We start from the raw sequence: 15481 nt of genomic DNA on the forward strand, positions 1-15481 counted from the left end.
AAAAAAACCTAACAACAAAAGAGCTCTCTCTCTTTTGCCAGTAATTTGAAGACTAACCTGGAGGGACAGTCATCACCACAGGATGCCTTTCAGTTTCCATCTTGTCTTCAATCCTGAACCTCTTCAGAGCACAGCCTACCAATTTTGCTGAGCTATGTGTGATAATTCTGTGATGTCTTAAGAAATCAGAAAGTGAGCTGAAGCTTGTTTGGACTTCAGACAATAAATAGAATCTATTTTGTAATGAGAAGAGGAAGAGTACAAGATATTATTTAAAATACACCCAAACCTGTCTGTATTATTAAATACCTGATTGAGCCATTTGTTGGTGAAAGAAGATATCAAATATAATTTATTAGTGCAATATGCAGTAACACATGTTCTCTCTTTTCATCCTTTGGATGTAGATTCAGCTAACTTTCTTATAACTATTTTAATATCATGATACTAGGGGCCGAATACTTTGCTGACATAACTCCATGGAGTTTTTCCAGCTGGGAATTTGGCCCTTGGATTTTACCATCAAGATTACCTGTGTTTGAGAATGTAAAATTACACGAATAGAGAGATATGAATGATTGGGCATCTATTTAATTGCTAGTAAAACAGAGATGCATGAGCGCTCTCATGCTAGTAGATAATTTCAGGTGAGTTATCCTTTTTAAAGAAATATTTAGGGATTCTTAGAAGTCTATTTTGGAGCTCAGTTTGGGTCTTTAATAATAATATAGGATTTTGCTGAGATGAAATATTACCACATAGTTGATTTTAAAATGAAAAATGATGAAAAGTAATATCTTAAATGCCATTCTTGGACTGCATTGTATTTTTGATGCCTTTGTTATTTCTCAGATAAGGAGGGTGATTGCTGGAATTCACTCTCTTTTGCAAAGACCTGAGGTGATTTCCAATCACATTTTAGCATCATCTGGTTATTTATTAACGGAAATACCTGAAATTTGTGAGCTTGGGGAAATTGCTTTCCTGAAATAATGGACCAGATCCTAAGCTGATATAAGGCTTCCACCCAGCAAAGTGCTCAGGGGCTGATTTTCAAAAATACTCAGCATTAGCTTAACTCTGCTTTACTGAAACAATGACAGTTTTACCATTGACTTCAGTGGGAGCAGTTAGTTTAATGTTTAGTGCTATTGAAAATCACACCCTTAAGTATGTGCCTAACTGGAGCAGACCCACTGAAGTCAAAGGATCCATTGAGTTAAATCACCTTTTCATTAGATTCCAGTAATATTATGCCATTTACATTTATACTAGCTGAGAATCTGGCCCAATCTGTCTACATTACATAAATTCAAGTGCCATTTAAAAAAAAAATCCCTTGTCTCTGATTTCCTCATATATATCCATCAACTTCAGATGCTTCACTTTGGAATAAAGCCCCTTAATGTAGGTGATTTTATTTATTAATTAGAACTTTGAATATCACTTATAGTCATGGCAACTAGACATTGTCCATTTAATTTTAAAATTTAATCCTAAAATTCTTGAGCCAGCCCACTGGGCAACTCAATAATACCCATCAATGCCCCATGTTGGACCTGACCTAAATCTCACTGAAGTCAATGGAAATCTTTCCATCAACTGCAGTGGACTTCATATCATGCACTTTATGTGCAGAGAAATCCCTCCAGTCATTGATAATAACTAATAAATAAAATAAATTAAACATATTCATTGAAAATGGCCAATCTCAGGCTGTGGTACACTGTCAGCAGGAGCAAGCTTCATTAGCAGGAACCCTCAACTACAGAGGATGAACAGCAGAGCCTTCAGTACAAACACTGCCAACAGTAGCATCTCAGCTTCAATGATGAGATGTGAGGGAGAAGTGGTGTCAGAGGTAAATAAGTTCAAGGTCTTTGGGGCCTGATCCAGCTCCCATTGAAGTTAGCATGAGTCTTTGATTGACTTTGGGAATTGGAAAGGGTCCTTAAATACTGTAAATAACACTTTGGTTATCATTCGGAACTGAATTTATAGGCAGAGCTCAGAGCACAAGTCTTCAGATCTTATGCATGAAATTTACCTATGTGTGGAGTGACAGCAAAAGACCCTAAGCACCACTTAAATCCCACTTATGTTCCATTTAAGCCCCACTTTAAAGACATGTTACGGGAGGTCTTGTTTTGGCCCTCTCCATAACGCTGAATTTCATCTTTGTAGTAGCAACATACTCCACTCAAGAAGCAGGCAGCCAGTGGGAAGCTCCTGGAGGGCAGCAATCAAACTTGGAGGTGGCAAACATATGTTACATGTTTATGTCTTTATATAAGATAAGCCTGGAAAATAATTATACTCTTCTCATTGAGAGATGATCTGCAGAAACACTGACAGTCCTATACATTTTCCAAGGTAATAAAAACCTGTTAGCTGCAGCGTGTGTCTGTGGCTAATAACGTAATACACTCATTGGAGTGTGTTCTTTTCTTGCTACATACACGTAACTCAGAGAGACAGTAATGACAACTATGCATATGTCAGGAGATGAGAATAGACGAAGTGATAGCAATCATCATGCAACTCACACTCGGTGGTTTTGTTTTTCTTTTCGTTTCTTTTTCCCGGAATATGCATGAAAGTGTCTGATGTATAGTAAGTGATTGCCAACATCTGGTGTGGATGACATACTCAATAATGCTAATAATCTATTAAATTTCATAGGAGGAATAGATGGTTTTCGGGGATGTGACTGTTTTTCACTGTTTGGTGTTGCTTGCATTTTTTTATGGTTTGCAATTTGCTTTTGAATACTTATTATTTCATTAATCTCTGGTGATGTTCTAATGTGTTAACCTCTGCTACTATTAATAGTAATGTTTTGGGCCAAATCCAGCTTGTTTACTTCCTCTATCTAGGTACACCATAGCATCTGAACTTAGTGGCTCTACCCATGTGAGAAAGAAAAACAGGATTTGGCCATAAAAGTATGGAAAGAATTTAGTCATTCAGAAGAATATTTAATTAATTAATCTGTAAGGACCTGATCCAAGGTCCATTAATGTGAATTGACTTCTGACTTCAATGAGTTTTGGATCAGGCCTTAAGACTTTCTGCTGCATGCTGCCAAGTTTGGTGCTTGACCTGCAAGAGTTAAATAAATGCCTTTAATGCTCTATAAATAGTATATTCTATTAAGCTGTACTGCAGTGTTCTCATTGGCATTATTTCAAAGGAGGATTAGTTCCATAGAAGATTTAATAGTGATCTAAATTTGAATACATCTAGCAATTACCTTTTTAGAAAAAAACAAAAGAAAACAGGGAGACAGGGAAATGCAAAGCACCTGCAGCAAGGTTCTGAGTGGCCCTCAATTCCTATTGACACAGCCCTCATAGCACCAGTACATAGCGTTTTGGCTAGTGGTGACTTAAATAGTGATGCACACGCCAAGTGACTATGAGAATGACAGTTACTTTTCTGGCCACATCTTGATTTTGTAAGATGTGACAAAAATACAGTGATCCTGCCAGAAATATTCCGAGTTCCCTTATGGTTTTACCCAGTACAATACACCAGTAATAGTGAAATAAGAGTAATTTATTTTTAATCAATAGTTATAATTTTATTACTAAGGCACTTTCCACTAAATTGCTCATAGTCGTGTAAGTTCTAAAAAAAAAACCCATGAATAAATAAAATGAAAAACTTCCTAAAATGGAGTTCCCTGGTCTCTGCACAGATTAAACATATAAAATGAACACTGGAGGATAATCATTCCATTTAAAACCGTAGTAACTAAACTGATAGAGTAAGTTTCAGAAATTAACCTTAACATTAACAGCAGTGGGTCCTGAAATTGCAAACCTTTCCTCATGTTGTATATAATCTTACCTGTGTAAATAAATATTCTCAGGGTTGGGTCCTAATATTGTCCTTGCTCATGCAAGGAGTTCCATTCTTCTTTCTCATGTGAGTAAGGGTTTGCAGATTCAAGTCGCTAATTGGCACGTAGTGGTTGGGATATACACAACACTAAATTTCTGTATGAGATACCTTGTGATGTGCCAAAAGATATCAAGGCATCTGGCAAGTTAACTAGTGTTATCACTACACTAGAGTAATACAGATGGAAACTCTGAGTTTGAATTCATATTGATAAAGTGGATGTCCTGCAGGACTTTCACATGGATTACTGAGGGGAAAGTGTATGGGATTAGATTTTCTGGGTTAGCTCTAGAGTTAGAGCTCCCCTCTAAAATCCAATTCTTAGTTGTACATCCCAAGTTTGAGCAACTACAAAAAGGCAAATGGCAGTATATGTAAAGAGCGGCCAGTGATGAAAGCTCAAACAAAGCATGTTGGTGAGTTAGATAGAAAACAATTAGAAAAACTACTCTAATGTATTTACAACTGATTTTCCTCACTGGTTGTTTTGTTACTGTTCAATTTAAAACCATTAACAGGCTGATCCTGTTTTTCTTTATACCCACTCTGCTCCATGGACTTGTGTGAGAGTGTTGCCTGAAGAAAACCCGCAGATTTGGGCTGTAACCAAACATTTTGTAGATCTGCAGAAAGGGAGAATACATTCTCGCATTGGGAGACCTATTGATTCTTGATTTGTTAATCTGGCCCCAAATGAACATTATCAGAAGAGCTTCACTTCCATTTAGGCACCAAAGTAAGTGGCCAGATTTCCAGAAGAGCTCAGAGCACTCAAAAATCTGGCTCTTATGTAGGTGCCTAAATAAAAGGGGAGCACTTTTGAAAACGGCTGTGTTGTGGGTGCTGAGCACTTGAAACTCTGGCCCTGAGCTCTTTTGAAAATCTGCTCTTGGATAGTGTTTGTTCTACACAACTTTTTTTTTCTTTTAAGCCAGTGTGCAGAGGGGCAAATGTTGCAGCCCTTTCTGTCCCACGATGGCACAAACTGGCTTGGCACGGGGGATCCAAGAGAGGCTGGGAGGGAAACATGGCCTTCCTACAGCCTAGTAGTTCAGTATGTAGTGGCTGCATGGCCATTCCACTTCCATTAATACACTTAATGGCCTATGTTAACAGTTATACCCTGCACAGGAGTGTAATTTGTTTACGCTTGTGGATCTATGTACTGCAAGATCCATTGGCCATGCTGAGATTTCAACCAGCTTTAGAAACAGCAATTTCCTTTTGTTTGTGAAACAAGTTTGAAGAGAGAACAAAAAAATTTTTTGCTTTCTTACAAACCCTTGTGTGTTTTCTTTTTTGCTTTGGTTTTTTTTAAACTATTTTTTGATTTTATTTATTTTTTTAAATTTATTTTTTTTTTGCCCATATAGCTCTAATCCAACTTTCATGACTGGTTAGTGCTATGGGTTGAAATTCCTTGGAATCAAGCCCTAATATGTATGATGATGTTCAGTGGGCAGGTCAACTCATTATGAATATGTCCCATTAAAAAAAAGTCACCTGCTTTCTTTTGCATTTGTTTTCTTTTAACTTAATTCCTTTTAATGCTACCATATTAGTGTTATTAAGGACCAGAAGCATTAGTTACTGGTAACTGAATATTCATTAAAAATGAATGTTAATTAAAAAACATAGCTGCTACTGGCATGCAATTGCTCTGGAAGTCCTACTAGATATTTATGATGAATAAGAGGGCTTTTAAAAAGGAATAAATCTTCCTTGGTGCTGTTTACATAATGTAGCATTCAAATATCTCCATATCTTATCTCACACTAAGGTTCACATTCACCTCATTTTATACAAACTAGTTGAAGTTAATGGGACTATTTGCCTGAGTAAGGCAAGCAGGATTTGGCCTTATTACATAAAGTGTTCAGACATAAAGCAGTACACACATGCTTCTTCATGTGATCACAAGTGATAAAATTTTCAAAAGTTCCTAGTGACCTAGACTCCGAAATCCAATTTTCAAAAGTCTGTGGGACTTAGGCTCTAATCACTTAGGTACTTTTGAAACTTTGAGCATGCTGTTGACAAATCAGTTACCTAAATCTTTAATATGTTTACTCTTACATAGAATATGCACTTGAAATATTACATACCATCTATGCAGTTTTATTTTATATATGATCAGTTTTATGTCTCACTCCTTGCCTTTTAGTTCAATCAAATATGTTTCTCTTTGTTTTTAAGGGCTTTTTCATTTAAAAATTTCATTTAAAAATAATAGGTAGAACAAACATAAATAGGAAGAAATTTGTCCAAAATATTAGGCCCAAACTACGTTTTCAGATTAATCACTTCTGCCTGTTTGTGCCATCAGTTTCCAAATATGTAATATAGACCCTTTGATTAGGCACTGTAGCTTCTGTGCAGAGTTTCAGCTCTCAAAAGGAATTAACTACACCTTTGTTCCTGCTTCTAAGTCTATAAACTCTTGGCTTTTATCTCCCTAGGACTGAAGACCATCGTAGGTGCACTGATCCAGTCTGTTAAGAAACTTGCTGATGTGATGATCCTGACCGTTTTCTGCTTGAGTGTCTTTGCCCTTATAGGCCTCCAGCTCTTTATGGGCAATTTGAGACATAAGTGTGTCAGGAACTACACCGAATTTAACTCCACCAATGGCACACCTTATTCAGGCATTCAGAAGTGGAATTCCTTGGATGATTTTCTTAATGATCCAGGTAAACTCTTCTCTTTAACCTTTTAAGTTAGTTATCTGTCTCTTTGCATTATGATAATCAAAACCTATGTACAAACCAATTACTGCCAAAAATATGAATGGACCGAACTCCTCTCCCAGAAGAATGGGCCAGTGGTTTGGGAAGCTCCAGATGTGCCACCATATTTTTACTGCATTGTTGGAAGCAGTGCTACCAGTTGGCACTTCGTAGGCTCATGTGATAATGACTGAAACATTTATTGCAGTTTTCAGAGTAGCAGGCATGTTAGTCTGTATCAGCAAGGTGCCACAAGTACTCCTGTTCTTTTTACTCATTGCAGTGTTGCCATTTGTTGAGACTTTTTTATTTTTTGAGTCTTACATAGTTAGTGGGAAAAGCTTGAAAATGTGACTCCTAAAGACTCAAAAACCAAAAGGCAAATAAAATGAATGCAACCTTTGATTAATATTAAAAATCTCATGATTTGGGGAGATTTAACTCCCTATATGGAGTTGGCAGTATTGCATTATCTGGTGCTGTGATCACATTACCAGAAGGTTTGCTTTCTATGTCAGAGCATTTCTAAACAATCTACAGGCTGCTTTTCTTTGAATTACAAGTAAAAATATGTTAACACAACTCCTGTATTAAAATTTTAAAAATTGCCTTTCATGTAAATAAACTTCCTAGTCAGAATGAATGACTCTGCTATTGGCAAAAGGCCTGATCCAAAGCCCATGGAAGTCAATAGAAGATTCTCATCAATTTCAGTGAGCATTGGTTCAAGCCCTAAATAATTTAATGATGCTGCTGAGGAAAGGTAAATAATAGCAGCATGACAGATGTGACTCATGGCTAATGTATGAAAGGTGAAATCTGTGAGTATTTTGTTACTTTATTTATTTTGAGAGAAAGGACACTCCAGTGGTTATTTTGAGAGGAAGGGCACCCTAGTGATTAGGACACTTGCCTGCAATTCAGGAGATTTGAGTTCAGTTCTCTGCTCTACCACAGACTTCTTATGTGACCTGGGGTAAATCACAGAATCATAGAATATCAGGGTTGGAAGGGACCTCAAAAGGTCATCTAGACCAACCCCCTGCTCAAAGCAGGACCAATCCCTAGCTAAGTCATCCCAGCCAAGGCTTGTCAAGCCTGACCTTAAAAACCTCTAAGGAAGGAGATTCCACCACCTCCCTAGGTATCCCATTCCAGTGCTTCACCACCCTCCTAGTGAAAGAGTTTTTCCTAACAGCCAACCTAAACCTCCCCCACTGCAACTTGAGACCATTGCTCCTTGTTCTGTCATCTGCTACCACTGAAAACAGTCTAGATCCATCCTCTTTGGAACCCCCTTTCAGCTAGTTGAAAGCAGCTATCAAATCCCCCCTCATTCTTCTCTTCTACAGACTAAACAATCCCAGTTCCCTCAGCCTCTCTTCATAAGTCATGTGCTCCAGCCCCCTAATCGTATTTGTTCCCCTCTCCAGTACTCTTTCCAATTTTTCCACATCCTTCTTGTAATGTGGGGCCCAAAACTGGACACAGTACTCCAGGTGAGGCCTCACCAATGTCGAATAGAGAGGAATGATCACGTCCCTCGATCTGCTGGCAGTGCCCCTATTTATACAGCCCAAAATGCCATTAAACTTCTTGGCAACAAGTGAACACTGTTGACTCATCTCCAGCTTCTCATCCACTGTAACCCCTAGGTCCTTTTCTGCAGAACTGCTGCCTAGCCATTCGGTCCCTAGTCTCTAGCAGTGTATGGGATTCTTCCTTCCTAAGTGCAGGACTCTGCACTTGTCCTTGTTGAACCTCATCAGATTTCTTTTTGCCCAGTCCTCTAATTTGTCTAGATCCCTCTGTATCCTATCCCTACCCTCCAGCGTATCTACCACTCCTCCCAGTTTAGTGTCATCTGCAAACTTGCTGAGGGTGCAGTCCACACCATCCTCCAGATCATTAATGAAGATATTGAACAAAACTGGGCCCAGGACCAACCCTGGGGCACTCTGCTTGATACTGGCTGCCAACTAGACATGGAGCCATTGATCACTAGCCGTTGAGCCCGACGATCTAGCCAGCTTTCTATCCACCTTATAGTCAATTCATCCAGCCCATACTTCTTTAACTTGGTGGCAAGAATACAGTGGGAGACCATATCAAAAGCTTTGCTAAAACCAAGGAATAGCACGTCCACTACTTTCCCCTCATACACAGAGCCAGTTGTTTCATCATAGAAGGCAATTAGGTTAGTCAGACATGACTTGACCTTGGTGAATCCATGCTGACTGTTCCTGATCATTTTCCTCTCCTCTAAGTGCTTCAGAATTGATTCCTTGGGGACCTGTTCCATGATTTTTCCAGGGACTGAGATGAGGCCCGACTGGCCTGTAGTTCCCTGGATCCTCCTTCTTCCCTTTTTTAAAGATGGGCACTACATTAGCCTTTTTCCAGTTATCCAGGACCTTCCCCGATCACCATGAGTTTTCAAAGATTATGGCCAATTGCTCTACAATCACATCCGCCAACTCCTTTAGCACCTTCAAATGCAGTGCATCTGGCCCCAGGGACTGGTGCTTGTCCAGCTTTTCTAAATAGTCCTGAACCACTTCTTTCTCCACACAGAGCTGGTCATCTCCTCACCATGCTGTGCTGCCCAGTGCAGTAGTCTGGGAGCTGACCTTGTTCATGAAGACGGAGGCAAAAAAAGCATTGAGTACATTAGCTTTTTCCACATCCTCTATCACTAGGTTGCCTCCCTCATTCAGCAAGGGGCTCACACTTTCCTTGACTTTCTTCTTGTTGCTAACATATCTGAAGAAACCCTTCTGGTTACTCTTAACATCTCTTGCTAGCTGCAAATCCAAGTGTGATTTGGCCTTCCTGATTTCACTCTTGCATGCCTGAGCAATATTTTTATACTCCTCTGGTCATTTGTCCAGTCTTCCACTTCTTGTAAGCTTCCTTTTAGTGTTTAAGATCAGCAAGGATTTCACTGTTAAGCCAAGCTGGTCACCTGCCATATTTACTATTGTTTCTACACATCAGGATGGTTTGTTCCTGCAACCTCAATAAGGATTCTTTAAAATACAGTCAGCTCTCCTGAACTCCTTTCCGTCTCCTATTATTCTCCCAGGGGATCCTGCCCATCAGTTCCCCCCGAGGAGTCAAAGCCTGCTTTTCTGAAGTCCAAGGTCCATATTCAGCTGCTCTCCCTTCTTCCTTGTGTCAGGATCCTGAACTTGACCATCTGATGGTCACTGCCTCCCAGGTTCCCATCCACTTCTGCTTCACCTACTAATTCTTCCCTGTTTGTGAGCAGCAGGTCAAGAAGAGCTCTGCCCCTAGTTGGTTCCTCTAGCACTTGCACCAGGAAATTGTCCCCTACATTTTCCAAAAACTTCTTGGATTGTCTGTGCACCGCTGTATTGCTCTCCCAGCAGATATCAGGGTGATTGAAGTCTCCCGTGAGAACCAGGGCCTGTGATGTAGTAACTTCTGTTGCTGGAAGAACTCTTAGGACTAGAATTTTCAAGGAGTTTGGATGTCTAAAAATGCAGAAAGATGCATCTTTCAGCACCTAAATGCCTTTAAAAATATGGCCGTTACTGTGTTTGTGTCTCAGTTCTTAGAGCCCTGTGCAGATACAAATTTATATACACGGATGCAAATCAGTATTCATGGAACTGCAGGGCTCTACGGGAACCATACCAGCGAAAGGAGCAGCATATCAGGCCACTGCTCCTAGGAGCCAGCAGCTCCTCTGGCCCACTGGGGTGGGCATCAGGCTCACCGACAGCTGTCCCAGATCGTGCTCATGTGTTCAAGCGGCTTGCATGCCCCCAGACAGAAGACACAGATGGCTGCGTGGAAGGGACTCCTGTCTGGGAGCATGCACGCTGCTTGAACACACTAGCATCATTGGAAATGGCTGCTGGTGAGCCTGGTGCCCGCCCCAGTGGGCAAGGCTGGGGATGGTACAACCATGCTGGAGGAGCTGCCAGCATGGGGCGCTGGGAGTGGCGGCCCGAAGTAGTGCTGCTGCTTTTGCCACTGCGGTTCCCGGTGGAGCCCTTCAGCTCTGCAGATATCGATTTATATCCACAAATATCTGCATCTGTAGATATAAAATTGTATCCGCCCAGGGCTCTATCAGTTCTCCATCTGCAAAAAGAGGGATAATACTTCCCTATCTCTCAGAGATATTATAAGGATAAATACATTAAAGCCTGTGAGGTGCTCAGGTTCTACAGTAATGGATAGCAGGATAAAATCCTTGGATAAACACATAGGATGGAGAAGGGATGAGAATCTGGCTCACTGTGTATAAAAGTCAGGAATGACATACATTGAAATTGTCTCTGTACAAATATAACTTGCTATATAATTAATATGATGAGGGAAATACCTCTTTTGGTCAGGGGAAATATTGCCTATTATATGAATAACAGCCTTGGTGGGGTGATGGATTTGACTGGGTTAGAGTTTGGCTGTGCTGTATACATAGTAAAAAATAGTAATACCAATTAAAGGTTTTAACGTGCTTCCATAATGATGGAAAATGAAGACAGTGTGGAGTAGTAATGTTCAATTACAAGTGGCGGACAGAAATCATTTAAACAAATGGGAGGAAGTGTTGAGTCAGTTTGGAAAAGTATTGAGGGGCAAGGAGCCAAGTGTCTTTATAGAAACATTTACTGACTTCAGGATGAGAATGATGAAGTGTTTCCGGAGATGCTGGAGAAGATAGCTACAGCTATCAGAATAGGAGCCACAACATTAACCAAAAAAGGATAATATTTTGTGGTGTATCAACAGGAGTGTTGTATATGAGACATGGAACGTAGATGTCCACTCTGCTCAGCACTGGTGAGGCCTCAGCTGGAGTACTGTGTCCAGTTCCAGGCATCAGACTTTAGGAAAGATGTGGATAAATTGAGAGAGTCCAGCAACAAAAAAAAATAAGAAATTTAGAAAGCCTGGCCTATAAGGAAGGGTTAAAAAAAAACTGGGCATGTTTGATCTTGAGAAAAGAAAAATGTTTTCAGCTTCACTCTCGATCTTCAAATATGTTAAGGACTGTTATAGAGAGGACTGTGGTCAATTGTTCTCCATGTTAACTGATGGTAGGACAAGAAGCAATGAGCTTGATCTGCAGTAAGGGAGATTTAGGTTAGATATTAAGAAAACCTTTCTAACTGTAAGGGTAGTTAAGCTGTAGAATAGGCTTCCAAAGGAAGTTATGGAATCCCCTTCACTGGAGGTTTTTTAAGAATGGGTTGGGCAAACCCCTAGCAGGGATCATCTAGGTTTACTTGGTCCTGTCTCAGTCTTGGTGGCATCTCAGGGTCTCTTGAAACCCTACATTGGTATGTTTTGATGATTCGCACTCCTTTGTACAGGAACAGTAAAGGAGGCTAACAGATAGTACTGAGTGGATATATTATGTAAGGCTTGGAATTTTGTGATATTGCTTTTAAAAGCACTAGTTAGCCTAACTTGGAGTAACGTATTAGAGGGGTAGCTGTGTTAGTCTGGATCTGTAAAAGCAGCAAAGAGTCCTGTGGCACCTTATAGACTAACAGACGTATTGGAGCATGAGCTTTCGTGGGTGAATACTCACTTTGTTGGAGATGTATTTACCCATGAAAGCTCATGCTCCAATACATCTGTTAGTCTGTAAGGTGCCATAGGACTTTTTGCTAACTTGGAGTACAATATCTAATTTCAGTCATCTTTGTAGTTAACTTGGAGAGAGATTAGCATCGAGCAAGAAAGATGATAAATGCAATTGGAAATTCTTAGATATGAGGTGAGATTAAAAAACAGGGATTGTTTAGTCTTCCAAAATGACAAATGAAAGGTGACTTGAAGTATTTAAAGCATGGGTTATTATAAAATTAAACTTGTTGATTTGTTTGATGCTCTTGAACAAACTAGAACTAAAGGACATGGATTTCAGCTTAGAGATGCAATATGTAAAAACATAAAACATATTTAAGGTTTGAGGTCTTTTTTAATTCTCTCTTCAGAAATAATGTGAAATGGGTGGAATGGCCTTATAATGGAAGAGGGAGAATCAAGAAGTAGCAATGTATATAAGTAACAACAGGGTGCTGGATACTGAATACTTCAGAAAATCTGGCTTTTATTTATGTACTTAAATAGGAGCTGAGCTCTTTGTAAATCTGGCCCCAATTGCGGGTGCTGAGCACTTGAAAAGCTGGCCCTTAGAGACCAAAAGCTTTAAAAGTGACTAATGATTTTGGATACCTTAGTTCTTAGATACCCAGTTGGAGAAGTCTTGGGCCTGCTTTTCAGAAAGTGCTGAGCATACGGTGTCCCATGTTGGGCACCCAAATATTGAAATACCTGAAGTCATTAGTCACTTTTGGCCAGGTAACTATAGGAAATCGGGTATGTTAAAGGGGTATTAGTCCTGTTTTGTGCTGTAGTTGACATCCTTTTTTGTGAGTCAGGAGAGAATTTTCTAGGGATCTTGCTTTTCCTCAAGACTAGCTATAGGGCTTTTTGCATGGCAGTATTTTTACTTTCCTCTGGCGCTAAACTGTATATAAACCAAATGTCTGGAAAAGTGTTAACTTTAAAAAAAATCCATATGATATTGACTAGAGATGGCAACTTTTTTCAGCTTCACATTAATCACAAAGTTTTTCACTGAGCTGGCCACAGTGATGACCAATTCCCTTTCCTGAGCTATTTGTTATTTTAGAACCTGATATGGCATAAGAGTACTTCAGATTTTCTCCTCCAAAAATATATATATATTACTTTGCATTTATCAACATTGAATTCCATCTTTCACCATGTTTCCCATTCACCTAGCTTGGTTACGTCCCACTGATGTTCCTTCTCTGGATTTGATTTACCGAAATAATTTTAGCATCTGCAAATTCTGTCACCCACTGCTCTCCCCATTTTCCCTATTGTTAATAAATATATTAAACATTATCTGTCTTAGGGTACCCTGCTGTTAACCTTCTTCTATAACAAAAATGGACCTTTTATTCATACTCTGTTTTCTGTCTCCAATTCTTTTGACTTACAAGTCTGAACATTTTCTTTCTTTTCTTTTTTTTTAATAGTGTGAGCTGGGTGGGTTTTCCAGGTTTCACTCACTGTCTGTAATTATAAATGCACTTGATCCTTCTAAAGCTTTTGCTTTCAGTTTCATTGTGTGAAATATGTCAGAAAACAACATTTCCAGCCCTAGCCAGCATATTTAAGCATTTTGCTGCATATTGATGTAAAGCATATGTCTAAACAAGTGGTGCTCAATATGCCTTGTGTTTTTTTTTTCATTCAGCCTACAGTTTTAATGGCTATGCTTGCTGTGACTAGCCAGCCTGGGAAATGTGGAATGAGATTATTTAAAGACTGTTAAAATCCAGCATGCATATTGATCTCTAGCTATCTCATGTCTCATCTGCACCATCATAGAGTCACAGGATGGTCTACTATAGAGGGAGTAGTTGTGACCACTCTAATGAAGGTTGTGTACGTCTTTCTCTTCCAACCCCTTCTTTTCAGTCATAGATATATTTTGGAAGAGTCCACCTTTTGAGCTGTTAGTGACATGATGGGGGACAGGGAATCTAATATGCTTTTAAAAATCTATTTCTTTTAATCTGGGACCACAAACAGTATTCTGCTAATCATAATAATCTGGCTATTGTGTGGCATCACTGGAGGGCAGAGTTAATATTGTTTGAGTGCCTTCACCTTACGTTTCCATAACGTTAATAATTTTGGATTTCTTTTATGATTAAACTTCGTTTTGAATTTCCTGGGTTAGAAACACTTGGTTTTGGGATAGGGACAACATAATTGCATTGTTAGGCCATGTCTACACTAGAGTCCTTACAGCAGCACAGCTGTACCAATGCAACTGTGCCACTGTAAGATCTCCTGTGTAGCCCCTCTGTGCTAACGGGAGAGAGCTTTCCTGTTGACATACTCAAACCACCCCAATGATCGGTGGTAGCTATACTGGCGGGAGAGCATCTCCCACTAGCATAACACTGTCCACACCGGCACATCTGTCGGTGTAACTTCTGTCCTTCAGGGTAAGTGTGTTTTTTTTCACACCCCTGAGCGACACAGATTACAATGACAAAACTGCTAGTGTAGACATAGCCTGAGATCACTGGCGTTTACTCAGCATTAACTCTAATTTAATATAGTTTCTCTCCAGGACTAAAAATGAAGGCCTTCTATCATTGTTCAGATGTCTTTTGGACACCTAGAGTGAGATTTTTTGCAGCCAGAGGGAGATGGGGAGGGATAAAGTGGCTTTAAGTCACAGGTGACTGGACTCGATGACCTCTCGAGGTCCCTTCCAGTCCTAGAATCTATGAATCTTTGCACCCTAACAATCCTGGGCTGCACTGGGGGCTGGAGAGCCCCAGTATAATGTAGACAGTGCTGTAGGACTTTCTAATTGCTTCAGCTTCCCCAGGCTGCCTTATGGGTAGGGCCCTACCAAATTCATGGTCCATTTTGGTCAATTTCATGGTCATAGGATTTAAAAAATAGTACATTTCATGATTTCATATATTTAAATCTGAAATTTCATGATGTTGTAACTGTAGGGGTCCTGGCCCCAAAAGGAATTTTGGGGGTCTTGTAAGGTTGTTATAGGGGGGTTGCGGTATTGCCACCTTTACTTGTGTGCTGCTGCTGGCAGCAGCACTGCCTTCAAAGCTGGGTGGCCAGAGAGTGGCAGCTGCTGGCCAGGAGCCCAGCCCTGAAGGCAGTGCCATTGCCAGCAGCAGCGCAGAAGTAAGGATGGCATGGTGTGGTATTGCCACCCTTACTCCTGCGCTGCTGCCCGCAGAGTTGGGCTCTCAGTCAGCAGCTGCCACTCTAGCCACCCAGCT

At 40.1% G+C, this 15481-nt stretch overlaps 1 protein-coding gene across 3 annotated transcripts in view; it reads left to right on the top strand.

Annotated features, from left to right (window-relative positions):
* Window positions 1–15481, top strand: part of LOC127045478 (sodium channel protein type 5 subunit alpha-like) — a 365137-nt gene that overhangs the window by 92363 nt on the left and 257293 nt on the right. For all 3 annotated transcript variants that reach the window (XM_050941520.1, XM_050941519.1, XM_050941518.1), the window contains one exon: window positions 6366–6596. In XM_050941520.1, coding sequence (XP_050797477.1) covers window positions 6366–6596 — 231 coding nt within the window. The remainder of the gene's footprint in view (window positions 1–6365; window positions 6597–15481) is intronic.

Source organism: Gopherus flavomarginatus, chromosome 2 (genome assembly GCF_025201925.1).
Source record: "Gopherus flavomarginatus isolate rGopFla2 chromosome 2, rGopFla2.mat.asm, whole genome shotgun sequence".
NCBI lineage: Eukaryota > Metazoa > Chordata > Testudines > Testudinidae > Gopherus > Gopherus flavomarginatus.